Genomic DNA, 24,453 nt, shown 5'->3' with positions numbered 1-24,453 from the left:
ACAACATAAACGTAATTCCAAAGGTTAATTCCAAAGGTCGTGTTACACAGAGGGACCACTGACGTCACTGTGTCTGCGACTGCAACGTAATTCTTTGAATGGATCCGCGTTCTATTGTTGAATCGGAAGGGGGTTAGGGGGCGGGGGGAGGGGGGTAATCCGCGAACTAGACGGGTAATCCATTAAACGTTACCTCAAGATGACCTTCTCCATCAGCATGGACAGACGGCCTTCCGAGTGATTGGGCGGAAGTAGAGATTTGATCAGTTCGCGAATAAGCGACTCCGTCATTCCCGGCGACGTGCGTTCCGCCGACTCGAAGGCGCCGCGCAGCTCCTCTATAACGCCGCCATTCTTGCCGATGCCACTGCCGCCTTCGCCGTTATTGTCTCTCGCGGAATATTGATGCTTTCGCTGAAGCTGCGTGGGATCGATAAGAAGAAGAAGAAGAAGCAAGCGGTCAGTCGCTCTCGCTTTCGCGAGAGATATTCTCATTGGACTTTCTACTACTCTCCTCCCGTACTCTTTCGCGTAAGTTAACGAGTTCCTCGGCGTCATACCTCGGAAAGCAAAGGCAAGACCACACCGGACAGAGCGACGCTTCGCGGATGCTTCAGCTCTTGCGAGCTCCTCGGCCTCTGCTTGTCCTCGCTGGATCTGTGATCGACCATCGGGGCGATGGGCACTTCCGGTTTGCTGTTTCTCCTCTTCTCCCGCGTGTTGAAGTCCCTGCCTCTTTCCCGGTCTCTACCCTCCCTATCCCGTTCTCGCTCCCGGACGTCTCTGTCCCTCTCGCGGCCATCGCGGATCTCCTTCGGCTCTCTAAGCGTGGACTCTCGGCTGGAGTCGCGGTAATCTCGGTCGTCTCGCTTCTCTCTCGTGTCCACCGGTGGCGGAGGTGCGGCCTCGTGTGGTCGGGACTGCAAAGGGAGAGAGAAAGGGCATCAGCGTGGGAAAGAACGTTAATCGCAGATAGCCATAAATAAGCAAGTAATTTTCTGAGTAATCAAGTATTCCGCGAGTATTTCACTTTTTACTTTAATCACAATTTTTTTGTTTAGTTTGTTATATTTGACCAAGATATATTATATTATTGATGAAAAGGTAAAGAGATAAAGATAGTGTATAGACCTTTTTAAACGACAGTTCAAAGTTCGCGTGAATTTATCAATGTAGACTCTTTTAAAACAGCTGATCTATGCAGATTTCCAAGCGTATTTTATCTTGAAATACACAATTGAAATCTACGATTAATATCGAACAATATCGAAAGAGTACGGGAAGCAAAAACGCACCGGTTTCGCTTGGCCATCGCGCAACGAATCTCTGGACTCGCTCCTGTAGTGATTCAGCGTGGAATCCTTCGGCGGCGATCGCGAGGCGCCGTTCGCGTGCGGTTTGCCCGCCTGACTGTGATTGGAGGACCTGTGATTCGTGTGTGTTAGGGTCAAGGATGTTGGCTGCTCGTCCAGCGGCAGCATAGGCACCACGGATCCTTTGACCCCGTGCGGGCCTTTCACCGTCATTATCCACGGCTCGTCCATGTCGCTGTCTTGCTTGGATTCCTCCCTGAATAGCGTAAAAACGCGGCGGATTACAATTTGCCAGCGCTCGGGGACGCGAGCTATCGTGCCTCCGCGATTGACAAACGCGACCTCCTCGAGGACGTTTCCTTTCCTTTCGCGGACGACGGCGAGAATATATACCGCGTGCACGTTGCCTCTCTCCCTCCCCCCCTCTCTCTCTCTCTTAATTGGTATTTTTACTTGAAATCGTAATGATATAAGTGAAATTTTGTTTGTCTTTATTTGGAGCGGAGCCCAACTCCTTAAGAGAAATTTATTATCTAGGATAGATAATAAATTCAGTCGTAGAGTTGAAGTTCCGTTTTGAAAATTTCACTAAAAAATGATGTTACAAAATTGTTATGATACTTCGCAACTTTATATGCGATCAATGTGTGAATTTTGTGTACAAATAACAGGCCATCGACATAGACATCTATCGATGAATATATCAAGAGACATTTCTTTTGTATTGTGTTCATACACAAACATATCTAATCGTCGCGTTCACCGTGACCGTTCGTTTCGCGCTCCGCAACACGTCCCGTTCTTCTTGTCCCGCACGCAGAAAAATATTCTGTTACGACAACTGGAAATTTTCTGTTACACAAGATTCAGTTGCAGTAACAGAAAATTCTGTTTCGCCGCCGTCGAAGAACTTATTCGTATCAACAATTGTTTTCGACTGAAGAAACAGAAATTTTCAGTCGCGAAAATACAACAGCCACAGCAGAGTATTCGGCTGCTCTCGCAGAAAGCATGGAACTATATCGTGTATATGTAGTAAAGAGAAACGAAATCTCTCAGTTACCGCGACCGAAAAGATTTGTCTGCGAAAGTTGAATAACGCCGCCTATGATGCGATCCTGAACTCGTGTGTGCGTTTTATTCTTCCAGATTTCCCTGAGATAAACGTATCGAATTACGAAAGTCACTTTAAGCTAAAACTATAATTTTTGAGAGTTTACTTTTTAAAAAGAAAAGTGATGTTAAGTAAGACTGTGAATCTTATTAAAAGTTATTATCGTAAATTAACGAAAACGCGTATATAAGTTAAAAATGAACAAGATTACTTATTTATATAAAATAATCAAGTGTGAATCAAGTGTAAACGTTCCGAATTACATCCACTGAAATTGTAGAATGTTCCAATTTACGCCACTGATTATGCACCAAATGACGCCACTCTATCTCATTTGTTTTCAGCATACATAATTATATGTTTAATAAGAAAAAAAAATGAAATTTTTACATCTGTTGTCTATTCAAACATATTTAGTAATTTAATGTAATTCTTCATAGATTGATGTTACACTTTTTTGATTTGTCAGAAAAATAACTTTTTGAATTATCTGTTGATCTATGAGAAATTAAGCATTTAAATTTAATCTGAACTCGTTTTTTTGTTTTTTTTTATTGGTTTAATGTTTCCCTTATTTTTTTCATCATGAAGCTTCTTTCGGACCAACTTTTTCTCTTCTGCAATTTGTTATTTCTCTAAGTGCAAGTTTTCTCATGTCATTCATCTGTCTGAAAACATTACATTGTAATAAATGTATAACGTTTTCATAGAATATCAATTTAATTATAAATTTTACCTATTACATAGTCGTAAATGCTAATAAATGAACTTAATTTATTCATATGCAACTTTTCTATTATGAAGTTCGGAATTAATTAATGGGAGACTACTATTTACTACTTACTACACCTACTACATTATTTATAGTTATTAATATTATAAATAATTAAACATGTTACTATATATTCATGGCGGTTTCATACATGTGGTATCATTTTTTTGCGTGTATCATAAATCTTCCATCTATATTATATTATATAAAAACCATGTAACTTTATAATCTTTTATCTGTTTATTATCTTTTATTGTATCTTAATCGTAGAAAACTAAAATACTTTATATTAGTACCGAAAAAAATTTCATTTTATCACATTATAGGTTATATTATAGACTCTTGAAATTGCTTATCACGGAAAATTACGTTATATTTTCGTATATTTATTTTAGCGGAACTATTTGACACACTATCACGACTGCTTTCCGGCGATTTTTAGACACTTTTACCCAGCTGTGCTTTATTATATGCGCACGGGACAAGCTAAGATGGCGTAATTTGGCGCAATTCGGTACATTTACCTTACCTACACAGGGACGCTTGGTTTCATCCATGTGAAGGCAGTCGATAACATGAATTGAGCTGTAGGTTATGACGAATGAAACTTGTATTCTTGACGACTTAATGTTCAGTTGAGGTGACCGAATATATCTTTACGACAATGGGAACCTTCCAACGGAATTTTTCTGCTATTACAACTGAATTTTCACTTCCTGGTTCCTGAGGAACCGAAAGTTTCGGTTGTCGTGACTGAAGTTCAGTTATATCAACTGAATAGTTTTCTGCGTGCGGCAATGTTCGACTGTTACACGTCAGAAGAGAATCCGGAAGGTGCGCGCAGAGCAACGGGGAATGAAAATGAGCAGCACGAGGCGCTGGTTTTTACTTTCCGCGAAGAAGCGCGACGGAAACACAAATCGCGAGATACTTACGAGTCCGAATTCTCACTCTCGGTCTCCGACTCCTCGCTGCGCTGCGACTTCCACTTTTTGTACCTGTCGATCAGGTCGATTAGGTACGAGTTCTTCTTCGCTTTTCGGATAAACTGGAACTTCAGCAACTCCTTCGCCGTTGGCCTCTGCACAAGCGCGCAAAGACGGACGAATTATTGATATATACCTCGGCGTCAATTCTTCATAAATTTGTGTCGTTAAATTTGACGTTAAATAAAATATCTCGCACTGGTCTTTTTTCATTGTAAAATATCGGACAGAAAAATACCGGCTGAATTTTTGTTAACGAACGAACGAACGAACCGAAGCGCTTCTCGGCTGGGAGGGAAACGGAGAATTCCTGGCTCTTACGAATTAAACTCGGCTGTGAGAGCCAGAAATTCCGTTCCCTGCAACGAAAACGTGCTCGGCTCGCCGATCGTTCACGTTGGCTTCAAGTTTCAACCTTCCCCTCGTTCGCGCGCGTTCGGACGAAATTACGAGGATTCCGCCGGTGATTGGAAAAATTTAAATTGCAAAGGCAATTTCTTCGTAATAATTGACTACTTTCGCAGTCAAGTGCGAGGATCACGGGTCCTCGCTGAACGCGACGCATCGCTGAAGCCTTCGATGCGTCGCGTTGAAAGGACCGCCTCGACGGGGTCGATGAAATCGGAGCGTGGACAGCGCCGCGTATTTAACGGTGTACTCACGTTCTCGGGGTCTTTGTTGAGGCAAGCCTCGACGAACTCCTTGAACTGTTTCGTGTAATTCCCGGTCAACTGCGGCGGATTGTTCTTGGGTATTAGGAAGAGGACCCTCATGGGATGCAGCTCGCTGTTAGGCGGCTCCCCTTTCGCGAGCTCGATCGCCGTGATGCCCAAGGACCAAATGTCAGCCTGCGGAATAAGCGTTCCTGGACTCGCTGCTTGTCGGACGAAGGCGCTAACGACACGCTAATGAAAGCGTGACCCGCCGCGCATGGCGTGGAGACGATTTTCGAGAATTGCCAGAGGAGGCGCGCGCCCGCAAGAGGGGAGAAGAGATAGCGAGGCGGGGAGAGATGAAGAAAAGAATGAGAAAGAAAATGAGGGGGAGGCCAGCGGAAAAGCGCGATTAACGATAAATCGACGCTCAGTAGAGGAAGAGTTTACTTTCTATCTTATTTCCCGTGAATTAAAATATATAACAATATTCCACAGATTCTATCCACGACGAAGATAGCGCAAATGAGATTTTGTTTGCTTTCATTTGCGGAGCCTTGCTCATTGACCTTGACGAGTTGATGCTCGTTTTGGTCGCGGAATCAAGGCTCCTTTCGAGAAAAGTTAACGGTTATGCAAATAATGACTAGATAATCACCGGTATTGTTAACAACTTTATGTTCCATCCATGTCTTTATATCCCATCGACATGCGACGTTCTTGTACGAGTAACGGGCTATCGAAACAGCCATCTACTGACGAGTGTCAAGTGATCGAAGAGATACCGACTTTCAAAATACATCTAAATTTGTGTTTCGAAATATATCTATAACCGTCGGTCTTGCCTCACATCTCGTTTCATTTCTCTCATCGAGCGATGCTCATGCGGGAGATATAAGCGCTTCTTATACACTGAGAAAAGATTGTATTAAAATTAAACAAATATTTGTTTGAAAAACAAATATGTTCGAAGCGACTAATTTCCAAAATGAAACACAGAGGTTCTCTGGATGTAAACTTTTTTCTTGAATTTTAGAAAATAATTGCTTAATTTAAATAAATGTATTCACAGTCGTATTCGAACAAATCTTTGTTTAGTTTTAATACAATTTTCTCTCGGTGTAAGTACGCTCGCGCAAGAAGCGATTACGGGTCGCATGGTGCAAATGAAATTAAACCGATTAAAATGATAAATCGACGCTAAGTAAGGGAGAATTTATTTCTATCTTATTTTCCGTGAGCAGAAGTATAACAATATTCCAGATTTTATCCACGATAAAGATAGCGTGAGTGAGATTTTATTTGCAAGGAGCCTTGCTCCTTGACCTGAGGACCTTGAGGACATAACTTTTATTTGGTCGCGGCATCGAGGCTCTTTGTAAAATTAAAGGAAGCGCATAAATATCTTTTGATTAGATATTTACCAATATCGATAACAACTTCATGTTTCATCTGTCTTTATATCCCATCGACATGCGACGTTCTTGTAACGAGTAACGGGTTAACCGCGAAACAGCCATCTACTGACGAGTGTGTTAAGCGATCGAACAGATACTGGCTTTCAAAACACATCTAAATTTGTGCTTCGAAACATATCTCTAACTGTGGGCCAGCAGGCCCGGAAAACTGGCCAAAAGTCAGTTTCAGATTTTCGCCTAATGAAGTACACTGGTATCAAGTATATAAGTTAAAATATCGTTTGTGAAAATTTCAAGTCGATTTATCTGTTAGTCTTCCGTTGGCAAATCTTTAAAATTGAGAAAATGCGTTTGAGAATGACTAATAATTGTCCGGCAACTTTTTGAAAATTTCAATATATATTGAGGAATTAAATTATACATCGACAATTTCTTCATCTCGTTGTGTATATCTATCATAAAAGTAGCACAGAAAGCTCAAAAATTCATAAAATGCATACCTGCAAGCGATTTTACATGCGTTACTTTCTCTGTTTTCCAATTTCCGCTCATTCAGCCGAAACGTCTTACCGCATTTAAATTATAAAAATGAGGTATCACTGTACACTTCTCGGTGTAAACTTGAAATTGAGTCTGCGCTTTTTTGCGCTTTTTTGGCTAATTCACAGAAAACTGTAAATATATCACAGAGCGCACGCGCGCGGAGAATTGGCCCCATTCTTTACGCGCGGCACGTTGAAGCACTTATTTATATTGGCTCAAAATTCACATGCTTCTGATGGCATTATTTATTTAATTGATTTAACTAGTATGTTTAACAAGAATGTATTAAAAATTAATATATCAGTAGTTATTCATGCTTAAACAATGGAAAATACATCAAATTCGATAATTTTTCTAACTGAAAAACCATCAACTTTATAAAACGAATATAACAGCAAAAATACTTTTGTTTTGCTATATTTATCCTACGCGAGAAACGGAAAAATGGAAAAAAATTCCATTAGTGTAACTGAATGTTTAATTGTTTGGAGACCTCGACGGAAACTCGATTGTTTGAACAAAAGAGGTTGTAAGTAAGACTCTTGTACAAGGTTTAATTGCTAGTTTTTTTAATTACCGCAACTGAGCTTTAATGTCACTGAATGTTCAGACGAATATTTTCGGTTGTGATAATAGAAACGTTTCTCGTTATCAAATTTTCATTTGGTTCCTACTCGATTGTACCAACTGAAATTTCTTTTCCGTCAATCCACAATCGGAGCATCTTTAGCATTGTTCGTCCGCCATATTGGATCCGCCATTTTAAATTTCTAAATTTTCAGTACAGATTCGAAATCAGCGGCTACCGAAAACCTACTAATATCAAATTTCAGCACAATCGGATCATTTTTTAGCATTTTCATCCGTCATTTTGAATTTCTAAATTTTGACGTCAGAAATGGAATCAGCGATGTCGAAAACCTTGTATAAACATGTCATTGCTAAATATTTACACGTGTTTAATGAGATACGAATTTTGGCCAGTTTCATCAGTCGCGCTCGATCAGCGCGCCTCATTTCTCTCATCGAGTGATGCCCATTCTGGAGATAAGCGCTTCTTATAAATACGCTCGCGCAAGGAGCGATTACGGGTCGCGGCGCAACGTGGTGCAACGGAATCGACATAATTACCTTGGAATCATAAGCGGACTGCTTGATGACCTCGGGTGCCATCCAGAACGGCGTGCCGACGAAGGTGTTCCGTTTGCTCGTGGTGTTCGTCAGCTGGCCGGCCACGCCAAAGTCGGCCAACTTGACGTCGCCCATCTCGCTCAATAAGACGTTCGCCGCTGCATAGTCGAACAAAATACCGTACCAATCAATCTCGCATCGCGCATTTATTAGAGTGGGGAAGAGATGTCTTAGGTCGGTACGAAAAGTTCGTCGTTTCTCCGACTCGAGTTCCAACTCTCGCAGGGAGCAAGTTTTGGTTGTTAAAGAAGAAACGGAAAAATTTTACCGGCGGTATCTTAAACATGAATTTAAATGAATTAAATTGAATAAAATTTAATAGAAAAGAAAAAAAAAAGCGGAATCGACGCGACTTCTTTAAAAAGCCGTCCTTCGATTGAATTCTATCTTGCAGGAAGGTCCCGATTTGATTACTAAGAAAAAGTTAGGAAAAAAACTTCGCTGAATATCTTAAAGTAGAAAAAGAAATGGGGTTAATGCAATTTTTTGAATAGCTGGAAAGTATCAGTAAGTTACGAAATTGCGCTTTATCCAATAGATATGAATTTTCCGTACCGAGCTGATGAAATACCGGTAATTTTACGTGGACTCGAATTAGCGCGATGTATTAGGTTGGATAAACAAAAATAAATTGCGGTTTTTATGTATATCGAGTATGAAGACGCATGAATCAATTAAAAATTATATTTATTAATTAAAATAAAGACCACTGGCCTGCACACATTTCTGCCTGAATGGGATATGAGTTTGTTTATTCCTACAAGATAGAATTCTGGAATCTTACGTGGGTCCGCTTCGATAATGGTCTTTAAATCATTATCGTCTAGAACCGAAGGACGTCCACGACCTTCGCAATCTTCAAGGCTTTCGTTCCTATCACGAAATTTCTGAAACTAGTGTCGAGCTGTGTACACTTACTGACCGACTTTTCCCCAAAAACCAATTTGATATTTGGAACAGTTTCTGTTGCTTTACGTCCCAATTTAAATTCGTACGACAAAATCGCGCGAATTCGATCTCTGACTTTCATGACCGACTTGAGAGGTTACATTCAACAATACTAAAGAATGAAATTAGTTTGAGCGAACGAAATTATTCGACATAAGCTGAAGTCAGTAGTGCCAATCTCATTGTTCACAATGATGACTACAAGACGAAAGACAACGGTGACTTGAAAAATCGGCGCCAAACTTAAAACGATAAACACCGCAATGACTCTTTTCGCAATTATTATGTATAACCGCGATTATTTTTGCAGCAACCTAATATATCCCGGCCTGCGCCTGGCCAGATTGGCTCGCGTAGAAAACGGAGAAAAGCGCTCGACACCTGCGCGCATCGTGGGACGTCGTCAAGCAACACCCTTCGCAGCTTATCGACTGGACGTACCTTTAATATCACGATGAAGCTTACGCTCGCTGTGCAGGTAATCCAACCCTTTGAGCACCTCGCGTAATATCACGGCGATGTGCATCTCTTCGAAGCTACCGGCCTTCATCAAGTCCAGGGCCGAGCCGCCACCCAGGTACTCCATGATGATCCATAGCTTCGTACCCTGTCGAGCAGAACGGGTACGCGCCCGATTGAGAACCCGTTGCGGATGCACCAACGCGGACGATCGCGGCGATAAAGTCTCGGCTCGGGTCTCGGGCGATCGTCAATTAACGAAGACGGATTGTCCCTCCTCGTAAGATCGCGGCCGCGACCTTGAGCCGCGAACGCCGCGTCGGAGACGTGTCGGACGATGAAGCTACACGCGCGAGTTGCGACTTTTCCGCGAGGGGACTCCTTCTCGAGGAACTGCAAACCCGAGCGTGTTGTTTGGACAAGCGTGTGCCAAGCGGTGGGCTGTGAAGCACGCCTCTTGTCGCCTGGAGTTTCACGTCATTGAGTTCAAACATGTTAAGTCGTGTTAAATCATGAATGACGTTCAAGTATGTTAAGTCAGAGCTCGGCGAAATTTGCACATTTCGCCCGATTTTCAGCTCGTTCCGTTAGTCCTATCGTTAATCCTCTTAGATCTTCTCCTGCGGCTCGCACGAATCGCGCGAAGCTCACAGTACGGTACGACGCGTGAAAACAATGAAACATGTCAACGGTAAGTGACGTGAAAAATTATCGGAAACAAATTCGCCACGTCGTACGTTACTGACAAGGAAACACAGGGAACTCGGAAATTCAAAAAGTTATGAAACTCTGTGTGGAAGTAGAGTACTTCGTCCGTAACGCCAAATTATTTTTTGTTCGTGCGGAATTCCGGTCTGAGGAGGTGAAATCATCTTTCGAGAAGAAAAAAAAAAACATTTTCATTTTTAACGTATATCTTTTAGAGTACAAAATATATGCAAAAAATGGCTTGTACGAAAGTTATATTTCGTATTCTTTGCAACTGTGTATTCAGATTTTGCAAAATTGAAAAATTTTAGAAACCCCCTCCGCCCTCTTCCGCAAAATCGTGTAGAAGGGGAACGCTTCAGCCTGCAATTGCGCGCCTTGCGCGTTAAAGTAACACACGCGGATTTGCCTCGCGTGGAATATGAAACACCCATAGATCGCCATATTCGATACCTAGAATCTTTTTAACCGATACTTTTTTGCCACATCTACCGTGAATCTCTCTCCGACGTTGCGCGTCTTATTTCAATTCATTTTTTTGGGAGGAAGCCTCAGCTCGTCGTTTTTCTGAAAAAGTGAACTGAAATGTCGGACGAAAGGTCGGAAACAAATCCAGCACTGGACGCAGCATTGGAATCCAGAAGTTAAATCAAACGTTTCTCTTTTAATCTTTTAATCGTGTTTCCGAGGCTTTCTCGACCCGAGCGTCTTTAAAAAAAATTCTGGCAATATTGAAGCATCGCCAACACAAAAATGAAATACATATTTCGATACGTCGGTTTAGTGACTGATGTACAATATTTATCACGAGACACGTCCAATGCCGAATGCTACGGGAGAAGTGGCGTCGAAAGTTTGAGCTGTTTAGAATTTTTCAAGAACGACTCGGACGCGCGCAGAAAATCCGTTATCGAATTTTCGGCCCAGCCTGCAGTCGCGCTGTGCAACAATACCCTGTACCGCGTGATGAGCGATTCCGAATTTTCTACCGGAGAACTTACCGCGGGAAATCCGAGAGGAAATTCAATGCGCACCGCACGATGTGAAGCGGATTCTTAATTTGTTTATACAGAATAACCCGTGTATATACACGGAATGAAAAGCGACCGCGTCACCGCGCTGCAAATCCGTGCGTGTTATTTCGACGCGCATGTAATTGGCCGAAGTTCCCTTCGCATGTTTCTCTCGTCTCTCTCGAATAGCGTCATTTAATAAACGTTTAAGCGCGTTAAATGATATCCAAAACGAATGAAATGACGTGACCTAAAGACCGACGGAGAAACGCGTGAAGAAAACTACACGCCTGTGCATGTCAAAACACTCACTCGGATCTACAGCGGTATGCGCTGATAAAAAGCGCGCACGTCGGCGACCAGAGAGAGAGAGAGAGAGACAGAGAGAGAACGACTGTCACAATCGCGCGATTACGATCGCGCGATTGAATGAGGCAATTTGACAATTTCCCCGGAAAAGCCGAGTCGTCCCGGCGAGTCTCTCTGACTGGGCGCGCGAGACGGTAATTTATCGCGCGACAGCCGCGCGCGCCATTATCATATCGTCATTCGGATCGTCGGCGACGCGACGCTCGCGCGGGACGTCAAGTGTGAAGTGGCCGATCAGCGATACGCGGAGGAGAGCGTCCGCGGACGCTTGCCAGAGCCGACGACGCCGCGACGTCGCCGTGCTCGCGACGACGGACGGCGATATGATGAATCCGCGCGCGGTTGTTCCGCCTAATGAAGATTTATCGCGCCACTTCGGGCAGTCGTAAATTATTGTCTAATGCGTGGCCATTAAGGAAAGCTTCGTCGTCGTCGTCGTCGTCGTTTCTCGCGCGGCCTATTAATTTTCTCCCCCGGGGGGCGCAACACGCCACGCTCGTCGCTCTCCAAGGCAACGCGCGCGTTGCTCACGTCACAGCGCTCTGACCGGATCTCTGCCCTCCCCCCCTCCCGCCCCCGCCCCCGCGCCCGGCGGTAATTATATCCGACATCGATGACCAATCACTGTGCGACTCACGGGATTATCGGATAAATTATACAGCGCGCGTGCGTCGACGATACCTCGAGACGGTGGTGGCGTGGCGTGTTAAGGGCGATAAAGCCGATGAGTTATCGCGCGTTAATAATCAGTGAGACTAGCGAGCTAGCGATCCGCGCTGGCAGACGCTGAGGGGAAGATTTACGCCCTTTGCTCGGTCGATTATAAAGAAACAATTAATTGAAGCAGCAGCCCGTCTCTCCTCCGGCGACTCGACCCCCAGAGGCGCGCCGGCCGCGGCCTTGCGGTTACGTGCCACCGGCTATCGCACCGCCGCTCTCATCTCTCTCCTCTCTCTCTCTCTCTCTCTCTCTCTCTCTCTCACTCTCCTCTCGTCTCTCCGCGCTCGCTTTTTTATCCCGACGCTTCGCGCGCGCAGTGAAAGTACGCGTTGCTGGCGAAAAAACGAGAAACCCTTCGCCGCCGCTCGCCGAAGCTCGCCGCGTGCTTCCGCGGTGACGCGGTGAGCTTCGGAGGCGGAGCGGGGGGGGAGGTCTCCTTTTTTGCGGAGGGTCGCAGCTAGGATTGCCAGATGGCCGAGATTTCCGGGAATGTCCCGGAATTCTTAGGCTTGTCTCGTGTCCAGGAATTGGAGTCTTCTGTCCCGGAAAATGAGGATTTCAACAAAATCATAATCGTAACATTCGTGTTTCTAACTGGTACCGGAGAGGAACCCGAGAGCGGTCACCGCTCATATAGTTTGTAGGGTCGAACTTTTTCGACGTGCCACCTGAGGAAATTGATGTCAAGTGAGCCATTCGCGAGGTAAAAAGCACAGTCGCGGCTTACGGCTCCAAACTTCTCTCCGCTGGCACCGAATTCACGCATTCGTTTGTTGCTAAAGTCTCCAGATAATATAAAGCCGCCATTTTGACGCCAAGACGCGGCTTTCTTCAAACTAACGTTTTTGAACGAGTATATGTTAGATATAAGAGAAAACAATAAATACTAACAATTGAACATTAATAAATTTGTTTTATTTGCCATGACATTTAACATTGGCAGTATATTTTTTCATTGCAACGCTACGACTAGTATTAGCGACCGCTTTTGCAATATTGTCGCAGTCTTTTTCCAAGGAAAAGTGTATTCGTGCGATTACAAACGTCTTAAGCAGTTTGTGGATAATACTATGACATGATGGAATAGAAGCCGTCGGAAACGTTTGTAAACATTTATCAACAAATTCAGCAAGTTTCAACTTATTGGATAGTAAATTACTTTCCTGTTGTCGAAATAATACCTCGCGGCTTATAAATTATGTTATACGTATCCATGGTGGGAAAACATAATATATTTTCTTTATATTCGCGTAATTCTGTAAAAAGACTTATAATATTATGAACATTATCCGTACGTGTAGTCACGAGGGTATCAAAGCATTTAGCGGAATGTTTATAATTTTTTTTATTTTCGATAACAATGCACCCGCCAAATGGTAAAATGACTTTGACGCTTTTAAAACAGAATGCGGGTAGGACATTGCACTTTACAAGTAATTAGTAGAGATGTGCGAATCAAGAATTTTTATGTCAAATCGAATCTATGAAATTTCACTCGAATTCGAATTGAATCGAATGAAATCGAATCGAATCATTAGAAAATTGAATATGACTATTAAAAATGCAAATAATGATGGAAGATTTTAATATGAAAGGGAATATTGATATTGTAATATTATCTTAAAGTAAACCATATATATTTAAATATTTAATGTAAATTATAATTAAGTTATTAATTATAAGTTAAGTTAATTACAAGTTAAGCATACAGACGGGCCCAGATGGGCCGTTTTCTAGCTGATGCAAACGATAATGTATTTGATTCCTATTCGAATTATTCGGATTCGAATCATAGGGATTCGGATTCGAATCGAATCGAATTACATTAGATTCGATTTGATTCGATTCGAATTCGAATAGTTCGCACATCTCTAGTAATTAGTCTATGAAAATGTGCACTATGTATACTTTCCGACGCCATTTTGACGTCAACTCGCTAAAGCAATGGGTGCGTTTACGAAGCTCAACAGTTGCACAACAGTTGAGTATTCGATGAGTGAGCAGTAAAAATGTACGCTGAACGCAACTGATCAGATTTCTGCGCGATTTTGTTGCGCGGAAAAAATGTCGGATAAACGTACTGAATATTACGGCCCGTCTACACGCTTATCGCTTGTAATTATTAAGTATTTTTATAAATATAATTCATATGTGTCTGTTATAACATGTTCTACACCATCCTTGACATTCCCCGCTATATATATTTGGATTTATATGACTATTTTCTTTGTTATTTTCTTTATTCGTGGGCTGCACCATGTTGGATCGGAGAATGATCAGTAAAGGTAGCGACGAATATTTATATGATGAGAAAAATGGCGACCGCTCACTCAACATATGTTGCGAGTGAGCGCATCGCTCAGTAGCGTTCAGGACGAAATCACTCAACAGTAGCACAACCGTTGAGTGTCGTGAACGTACCCATTGATGTTACGGATTGCGGTACTTTATATTATCTAGTGACTTTGGTTTGTGTTGCGAGTGCACAGCGGCATCTCTCAGCCGTTTTAGCCCTCTATCTCTGAAATTTAACTAAAATTCTCCAACAACTTACTTTTCGACCGTCGTCGCCTTAAAAATGTCCCGGAAATAGTCATTTCGCATCTGGCAACCCTAGTTGCAGCTCGCTTCGGCAATCGCAGGAAATAATGCGCGGTTCGTACGGACACTTCCGGTCCCCGGTCGATTCATCATCAGCGAGCACGTCGGAGTAAAAGACGAGGACCCGAAGACTTGGCTACTTGGCGCGGAGGTAATCGGCGCAGCGTCGGGTCAGCCGCGAGGTCAGCCTGATCTCTCCCCTCCCCTATCCCGGGAGACCGAGGAGGAGGCTGCTTTCCCTCCGGCGCGTTTTATGGCGAATAATTTTCGCAGTTTAAGCGGGTCGACCGCGGGCTACGACGACGAACGGCCGACGGCTGGGATGACACTCCCGGCGTGCGCAGGGTGGCGAGTACGGCTGGCCGTAAAACGCCGCCATTTATCACCGCTCGGACGGCACGCTCCGCTTTTTCCCGTCTGGATCCTCGAGGTAGGTGGCCGGCGGGCGTCAGTGAGAGGGTTCGTTCAACCCGATTTCGACCACTTCTGCGGCGAAGAGCCCGCGAAAACCCGGCTTGCTAGATCATTCCTCGCTTCGACGGCGCGCTTCCTCGGCCGCAAGGAAGCGCCAGGAGAGGGATGGACGTTTCAGGGAAACCTTTGTCTTGGTTTGTCTCGATAACGGAGATATCGCCCATATCAGGAGACTGGCTCGGGGGGAGGGGGTAAATCGCTGGGCTGGTCTTCGTATGATCGAACGGAAAGGGGTTAATGGGCCCCGCGAGGGTGATCGTGCGCTTATCGCGATCACAAAGCAGACCGTTTTAATCGGAAAGGCATCTGCATATTTCATTGCTTAGCGCCTTCTTCGAGAGACTCACGTTCGAGAATAATCGAGAGAGTGTTGCGAGCGACCGGCTCCTGAGAGTCGATTTGTTTTTCATGGATGTTCCCGTCAACATCAAGGGTGCTATTCAGGGACAACGTGTGAAACCATAATAATCTTATTTTAGTCCTCGCTCGATTAGTTCTTCGATAGTCTAGTCTATCTGTGGACTGACGATGAACTGAGGCTGCGTTATTCAGAGACGTTTTTTCGAAATTGAAATTTAGTGGACTGGACTGAAGAAATTAAGTCCTTTGGGCAGTTTGGGCATGGTAGGATCTTATATTTAATCCTCTTAAATTTATCTCCATCAGATATTTCATAGCCAAGTGAAATGCAATCACCAAGGAATTGTCAAAGCGCGACTCTTGAGGTTCATGTTTAACTTTTGAGACTTCTTTTTTTTTTTAATTTGTGATAATAAAATTATTCTCAATTATTCTCAAAAATTCTCGATACATTAAATAAGATAAAGTGAAGTAGGAAGACTAATTGGACCACAGAGAAGACCACAGGAGGAGAAAAGTTTCCTGACGGATTCGATGTTGAAAAGGAGGGTCATTATCGAGAAAAGATTTACGGACATCAATACGGATAAGACAAAACAAGAATGTTGGAAGGAAATTTCTCATGATTACAATGGACACGTCAGGGCGCATAATATGTCTGTAGCAGTTAAAAGGTTAAACCAACCTTAGACCACCCCTACAGGTAGTTTAAATTTAAGCTAGATTTAATACAGGACTAAATCATAAAAAAGTGTCTTTGACATGTCCTTGATTTCTTCTTGTACCATCGTTTAGATTACGACTAACCAAGTTCGTTTTGTCTCGGGACAGCTCCCCAAATATCTAAGCGTGTTTTTATGATATCAAGTAGATTGTAAGTTATTAATCTAAGTAACCTTTCTTGTAGATTTTTCGTAATATCCTTTTGTTTCTGCGGACATCTCGGAGAACTTCATTTACCGTGTTGCGTAACTTTCGAATTCTCCGACAAATTTTCCAATGGAAAATACGAAATTATTCGTCACAATCCAATATAACTCTCCTCCTTGGGAATGACAGTACGAAAATAAGTAATAAGTGATATAAAAATTTTTCAAAATTCCAGCCAGACCTGCGCGGTGTTGCTCCTCGACCGATTAGATATGTTCGAGTATTCGACGGCTCGCTTCCTTCTTCGACTAAACTCTGAAGTAACGTTGCGATGTACTTAATTACAGGTAAAAAAAAGCGAACTTCGCGTGTGCTCGAAGCCTTATTGTTTCGAAGCTTCCGGCGAAGCTGTTTAAATTTACTACTCTGCAAGCACATCCGATTAATGCACGTGACCCGGCTCGCACGTGGATCCGTGCGAGTCGCTGCCGCCGTCGACGACGACGGCGACGACGACGGGCCCGGAGGAATTACATAACGGAGTTGCGCGAGTCCTCGTGCAAGGGAACTATATTATTAGTTGGCTAATTTCCTAATGGTCTGGATCTCTCGTTCGACATGACCCGAGAATAGACTCTCGCCCCTCGAGCCTAGTCGCGCGGATCATTTTTTCACCCCCCTCCCCTCTGCCTACCCCTCGTTTTCCTCCTCCTCCTCCTCCTCTTCCTCCTCCCCCTCGCGCGGCAATTACGGTTAATTGACGGCGCGCGGTAATCGGTTCTGCTTTCACTCTCGGCGAGTGACGACAGACGCGTTCGGCGTAATTTCAGGGCTTCGGGGAGCGGGGAGCGGGGAGAAAAAGCCGTCTCGAAGGTACGACAATTTCGATGATCGATCGTCGCCGCGCGTCTCTCTAAAATTAGTCGGCATTCCTTTCGGGGTATATTTCTGTCGCTCGTGCAAAGACGAAGATAGACGACTGAGTACAACTCTCTTTGGACCGTCGCCTTATGTACATGACACTCCTTCTAATATTATTCCCCGAATCGCACGCCCTAACCGAGTGACTCAACGTGACCCGGGCAAACAATTGTTAGAGCCATCCTCATGAAGCATAAGGTCTCCCCCTCCCTCCCCCCGATAAGGCTGAAAGTAAGATGCCCTAAAAAGGGATGCCGCATTATTACCACATCAGACCCCGAAATGAGATCCCTTTTTAGGGATACCTTAGATTTTACGAAATAAGGACAACCGATGAGAGCCTTAGAAAAATTTATTAGGGGTGCATTAGATTTAATAAATAAGGATTTGATAGGAAAAACTGAGGAGTGCCTTTGAAAGACTTTTTAGAGATGCCTTAGATTTAATAAATAAAGGCTTTAATAGGGAAAGGCTTTAATAGGGTGCTTTAGATTTAGACGAAATAACGCTTTAACATGGAAAATTTATGCGGGCTTTAGAAGGATCTTTTAAGGATGCTTTAGATGTACAACGATCGCTATACAAGTTTTGTTATAGGAAATTAATAGAATCTGAAGCGTGTAATGACATTGTCATAGATTAGTATTGTTTTAGTAGGTACGGTCTCTATCTGGTTCTTTTAGAGATTTTTTAATTATACCGCGATTATAAACAAATTTTATTAGTTTTATTAGTTGCCATATTCATTAGTTCCTTCAAAAGATTTTTCCAGTATTGCCTTCGTTTTGAAATGCAGCAAATATGAATAAAAACAGGAGCAAGATTTTTACATGTAAAGAATGCTATATTTTTAAAATAAAAAAATTCTTGTTGTATACTAACCAAGATTATAAAGAAATCAAGAAATTACAGTCTGAATTTCTTGGAATGAAAAGAACAAATATTTTTTACTGAAGCAATAATAAAAATATTTCCTTGTAAGGCCCTGTTGATATTGCTTTATAAACCATTTGTTATACATCTTGCAAGGCCCTTGTCTTTCTATCCCCACTAGGGCCCGATTAATGTTAGGGAAAAATAATCATGCCCTTACGAGAGCCCTATTAATTTTTCTACTCGGGAACATGACATGCAAAAGGAAAGAGAGAAGACGCGTTTCGGGCCTCATATGAGCTTTGCGCGTCCAGACGAAGAAACAGCGGCCGGTCGACTCGTCCGAAGGGCCCGTTACGATTTTATTTATCGATGTTTAATTCAGTGTTTTAACCGCGCGAGCGTACAAAACGGCGGCGGGCCAGGCGGAACATCGTAAAAGCGAAGATTAATTCCGTCGCGTCGTCCATCAATGCCAGCGGCACTCCTGCCATTTCGCGAAACGTTAGGAACAAAAGGACACAGCGCGACGCCGACCGAAAAAAAAGCAATGAGAGATCGGGTGGCCATTAATCACCCGTTCGCTGAGCGCTCTTGTCTCCACGCCACACGTTGCATTTTGTTAGGATGTAGCCGTCCCGGGAAACATACGAGAGCCACATGAAAAGGACTGAAAATCGACCTCGATTAGCGCTCGCTATTCTCCCGCCCGGCCCCCTGCTTGCCCCTCGGCCCCTATTTCTCTGATATCGCCTCACTTTGTCCCCATCCGCTTACTCCGAGACAGCTTGGAATTTTATATTCCACAGCCGTGTAATATTCCCATGACACCAATCGAAGAGACTCTCCAAGTTATCTCCCCTGACGACGGCAACAACTTCGGCGATAAAACATAGCGCGCGCGCGCGAGTAAGGTCGCAGCGAGTTAAAGCCCTTCGTCATCGATCCGGGGCCATTATCGGAGAACGCGTTTTCCAGCACGACGTCGATAGTCGCTGACCGTAAATCTCGCCTCAAAGTGCAAGCGATGTTCACGGATCGCGGCGCGGCGGATCCGCGGAAAATCGACGCGACGCGCGGCGATCGCGCGATCGCAAATCGTCCGCGAATTGCGACTCTAGATATAGCGAGCACGTGCTTGACCGGCCCGGCTCCTTTGTTCGCGAAATAAGGACGAGGCGCGCGTGGAAACATGCACCTCCCCCTACCCCACCACACACACACACATACACGGATATACATATATAGTGGCGCGACGTTCTCGTTCGCGAGGTTCGAAGGAAAACGCGCTGGGCTGGGAAGAGCGAAAAAAGGAAGCGTAATTTCATTAAGAGAGCAGACATTCGCCGGGACGAGCGAGGGGGCGGCCGCGTAATAACCGGTCAATTATACCTGTTCATTCATAAAATCTCGGCCGGCGCTCCTCTTCGGGAGCGAAACGCGGCCATTGTCTTTTGTTCGCGGAGCACAATGAACCGGGTATAATGCGGTAAAAGGGAGCTGCGAGAGGAGCGTCGTGGGTTTTTGCCCATATACCGGCCAGATATTGTACGTCGCGCCAGGTTAAAATCCGTTCCGCAAAAGTGCTTCCGCTAATTATCCGCGATACGCCGCCGCTCGCCTCGGGCGACGGCGCTGCTGAAAAGCGTGATTACGTGATAATTCCGCGCGATATATTTCTGATGCCGCTCCCGGAGCTGCCGAAATACAATATACTCTATGTAACGAGTAACGACATATTAAAAAAGAGAAAAGAAAGAAATAAAGTATGACGCGTACACGACGAATGACAAAGCGGCGTTCAGCGGGGAGAATTTTTATTAAATAATGCTTGCCGCTGGCCATCGCGTAATTGCGATGTACCATATTCGTAGTCGAGAAGCTTATGTTACGTGACAAATTGATGTGTCGCGCTAAATAATGGTCTGTTTGGATATCTCTTTTCCAACGTGAACATTCATTTTCACGTTGTGAACTTCCCCCTGAGACATATTTTCAATAATTCCAGACATTCTGGTTAGAAGAGTTCGAGAAAAATCCCCAGCGTATATACGTACGTTTCATCAATCCGGAGACTTCGATCGAGCGGAACGATATTTTTAGAAGGTCGATAATGAAGTAACACTCTCAGCCGCCTCTTCTGAGGGCCGGCGAGAAGAGACAACGGGAGAATCGCGCGATAGGATGGACGCCCTCATGATCACGTCGATACATCCGGATTGAGAAATGCAGACGGGAGTGCCGTCGTCGCGCGATGCGAGCGTTGCGAGAGAGCCTCGCCTATAACTTCGACGCGGCATGTCTGCGCGTTTTCGCGGGCGTGCGTGCGTGCGTGCGTGCGTGCGTTGGGAAAACTCGAATGCGAGATACGCGCGCGCATTCCTATACCGAGCAGAGAAATTAATAGGGCTCTGGTAAGGGCTTGATTGTTCTTCCCTGACATTAATCGGGCCCTGGTGGAGATAAAAAGACAAGGGCCCTACAAGGTGTGTAACAAATGGATCAACGAGTCCTTATTTGGCAATATTATGAGGGCCTTATAAGACAGTGTCAATCAGGCCTTATAAGGCAACATTTTAATAAGGCCTTGTAAGGAAATATTTTTATTATTGCTCGAATAAAAATATTCTTTCTCTTCGTTCCAAGAAATTTAGACTATTTAGAAGTAATTTCTTTATAACCTTGTTAGTATACAACGAGAATTTTTCTATTTTAAAAATATAGCATACTTTACAATGTAAAATGTAGCATTCTTTACACATAAAACTCCTGCTACCGTTTTTATTAAAGTTTGCTGCATTTCAAACCGAAGGCAATATTGGAAAGATCCTTGGGAAACACTAATGAATATAGCAATTAATAAAACTAATAAAATTTGTTTTTTATTGCGGTATAGTTAAAAAATGTTAAAAAGAACTAGATAGAGAGTGTACTTACCAAAATAATATTAAACTATGACTATTTTATTACACGCTTTAGATCTTATTAATTTTCTATAACAAAACTTGATTTTGTGCATCTAAAGCACCTTTAAAAGATCCTTTTAAGGCCCACATTAGTTTTCTATATTAAAGCGTTATTTCGTAAAATCTAAGATATCCCTAAAAGATCCATCTCGGGGCCTGATGTGCTAATAATGAGGCATCCTTTTTTAAGGCATCCTATTTTAAGGCATCCATAGCCTTATCGGGGCCTTATGCTTCATGAGGATGGCTCTAACTAATTTTTTGCTCGGGACGCTGAAAGGGAAATTCTAGGGGAGAATTCACATTTGGGGAAAAAAGCAGAAAGCAGAAAGGCAGAAACCAGTCAAAACTCGCGCTAGTAATCTGTCTCTCACTTCTCTCTCAAGAGAGACAGAGAGAGAGAGAGAGAGAGAGAGAGAGAGAGAGAGAGAGAGAGAGAGAGACTACCAGCGCGAGTTCTGATTGGTTTCTGCCTTTCTGCTTTCTACTTTTTTTTTCCGCAAGTGTGAATCCTCCCTAGAAGAAAATGCGCGATCCGCAGCCTGTCGATCCGTAATAATTAACGGCGGATTAATTATGCCGGTCAGCGATCTCGGATCACTGTTAAGAGCGCATCGATTAATTAACACGTTCCGTGACGCTTGAGCCGAGCTGAACTTTCCGGTATTTTTATTTGAAAACGCAATCACGAGATATTCTTGTGACCGTCCCGACGGGAAATATGTTGTTTGACGAACAAAAGTTGACTCGTAACGCGACAGACGACAGACAAATAACGTGAAACGACGACTGTAAAACGTAAAACTGTCCAAACACGAGGCGTGTTCATGAATAAATAAAGCACGAATTAATTAATTATTAACCGACATCGTGGACGCATTCGATCTTTCACAATTTGTAATTTCGGCCGAAGACGACCGCGACATGCGGCCGAAACGGAATTCTATTGTCACCCATATTGATTCGTAGAGTGACACACGGTACATTTTAAGTAAATGCAAACGAGATCTGAGATTGGCTCTCATCGTCCTTAACTAGAAATGAACGAATTAATTGGTAATTTCCCGCCGTAGACGGATATCAGCCGAGTCGAGCATCTCTCTCTCTCTCTCTCTCTCTCGCTTCGCGAGCGAGATCGCGAAACGAGGAGCGGTCCGTCGCCCGATAACCGCCGTTGACCGACTTGCTCCCGGCTTTAATAACAGTTTCCGAAGGCGGGAGAGACTCTCTCGCGACACCGCAAGAGACAGGTAATCGCGATGCGGCGCGCTCGCGGTACACCCGTTACACGCGATGACATCAGGCGCGTAGACGGACGCGTGGGCACCCCGCTCCTGCGTCCTCCGTCTTCGTAATAATTGTGATCGATGTGTCATCGCGGGATTGCGCAGCAGGACCGCATTGTGCGGAGAAACGGAAAAGTCTCGTTTTGCGAAAGAGACTGAGAGGGGGGGGGGGAGCTTGGATGTCGAAAGAGGAGGAAATACCGCGAGGACGCGGCATCACAGCTGTGCATTCGTTCTTGTGGCTCGCTGCTAAAAACTTGTGTCCGCCAAATAAAATTCGAAGATAAAACGGCTCACTCCTCGGAGCAGCCGAAGAGTAATAACGTTCACGAGTGAGAAAAATCACGTCGATGTTTCCGCGGATACCCAACGAGATCGTTCGACATGTTGCTTTAACTCTTTGCTGCGTAGAGCAGCCAGAGTGCCACCTATATCATCCAAGATTGTTTTCCCAATAATTTAAATTTTCCACATATTTCTTTAGCACATTTGGTATTGTTAGACTACTAAAATGTTCCTCTAATATATCAACTTTTAGAGTTATTTCAAATAAATAATTTGCTATTAATAAGCATATACTGAACAAAACTGTCGTTTTTAGAAGATAAATTCGTTTGCATGAAATTTTAACTAATAACGTATACTTCAAAATCATTATCTGGGGGGGTTTGGGGTCGCTTGATATAAATTTCCGGTGTGAAAAATATAAAATTCAAAATGGTGGACTTAATATGGCGGACAGAATTTTCAAAATCAGTCGAATTCGCTTGAAACTTGTTATTCGGGGGTTTTTGAAGTCGCTGAATACGAATCCGGTGTGAAAAATACAAAATTCAAAATGACGGATCTTATATGATGAACACAATTATAGAAATGAAACAAGCTGACTGAGTTTGAGAACCGGGCAATCTGACCGACGTGTCAACCGAACCTCATAGCTCTGGCATTTCGAATTTTCGATAACGAATTTGTAATCAGCAACTTCGAAAATCCTTAAATAACAAATTTCAAGCGAATTCGACTGATTTTGAAAATTTCATCCGCCATATTGAATTTCGCATGTTTTACACCGGATTTGTATTCAGCGATCCTAAGAACTCCCGAATAACAAGTTTCGCAAAACCATCCATTAGAAAAAAAACGTGCAACAAAAGGTTAATTTAGTAAAACCGCCAACTCCGTGCGAATACGAATTTCCCAGAGAAGCGACAAACGTTTCGCGTTCGAATTCGATATTCCGTATTCATTAACTCCCCCCGCGTTTGCTCTCGTATCCGCTCACGTTAACACGACGCTGTTTCACCATTTTTAATAATCTACATTTTAACGCGATTCTCATCATTTTAACGCGAACACTCAGTCACAGTCCCGCAAGTACCGCAATTACACGATGTATCGATCGCGGATATTTATACATCCTCTTACGTCGACGAGTCCTCGTGTCCTTCGTAAGGGCTCGTGTCGTTCCGCAATATCAATCGCGAGCACCCGAGGGTCGCAAAGAAAAACCAATTATGTACAATCGAAACAACAGAAGAGACAAATTCAGAGGAATTGTATCTGGTCAATGCTAACTCGCAGTTACGGATAAATGCAAAACAATCCTCTCGTTCGGGTTCATTGACCTTTCAGAGGCACGGAGAAAGAGGAGGAGGAGGAGGAGAGAGAGAGAGAGAGAGAGGGGGGAGCGGGAAGGGAGGGGTTAAGCACCCTTCATCCACGAGCAAACGCTCGCATCTTGTTCCAAGCCGGACGTCACGGTGCAAATTAGCGAGAACGCGTTTCGTGCTACGACTGGAAGCGTTCACGCTCGTGAGAGAGCGACCGACTGACTAACTAACGATCGTTAATGATCGTTTCGCGCGCGCGGTCATTAAGGGAACTTCTTTCGGCCC

The 24,453-nt window shown here is 43.8% G+C and overlaps 1 protein-coding gene across 5 annotated transcripts in view; it reads right to left on the bottom strand.

Annotated features, from left to right (window-relative positions):
• The window catches only part of GckIII (Germinal centre kinase III), a 200,949-nt gene that overhangs the window by 1,483 nt on the left and 175,013 nt on the right, over positions 1-24,453 (bottom strand). For all 5 annotated transcript variants that reach the window (XM_011136585.3, XM_011136583.3, XM_019840193.2 and 2 more), the window contains 7 exons: positions 9,380-9,545; positions 7,931-8,088; positions 4,848-5,033; positions 4,135-4,280; positions 1,296-1,569; positions 561-920; positions 194-420 (listed from right to left, as the gene is read on the bottom strand). In XM_011136585.3, coding sequence (XP_011134887.1) covers positions 194-420; positions 561-920; positions 1,296-1,569; positions 4,135-4,280; positions 4,848-5,033; positions 7,931-8,088; positions 9,380-9,545 — 1,517 coding nt within the window. The remainder of the gene's footprint in view (positions 1-193; positions 421-560; positions 921-1,295; positions 1,570-4,134; positions 4,281-4,847; positions 5,034-7,930; positions 8,089-9,379; positions 9,546-24,453) is intronic.

Source organism: Harpegnathos saltator, unplaced genomic scaffold, assembly GCF_003227715.2.
Source record: "Harpegnathos saltator strain DR-91 unplaced genomic scaffold, Hsal_v8.6 scaffold425, whole genome shotgun sequence".
NCBI lineage: Eukaryota > Metazoa > Arthropoda > Insecta > Hymenoptera > Formicidae > Harpegnathos > Harpegnathos saltator.
The sequence above is the reverse complement of the archived record's forward strand: the minus strand, read 5'-3'. Positions and strand labels throughout refer to the sequence as shown.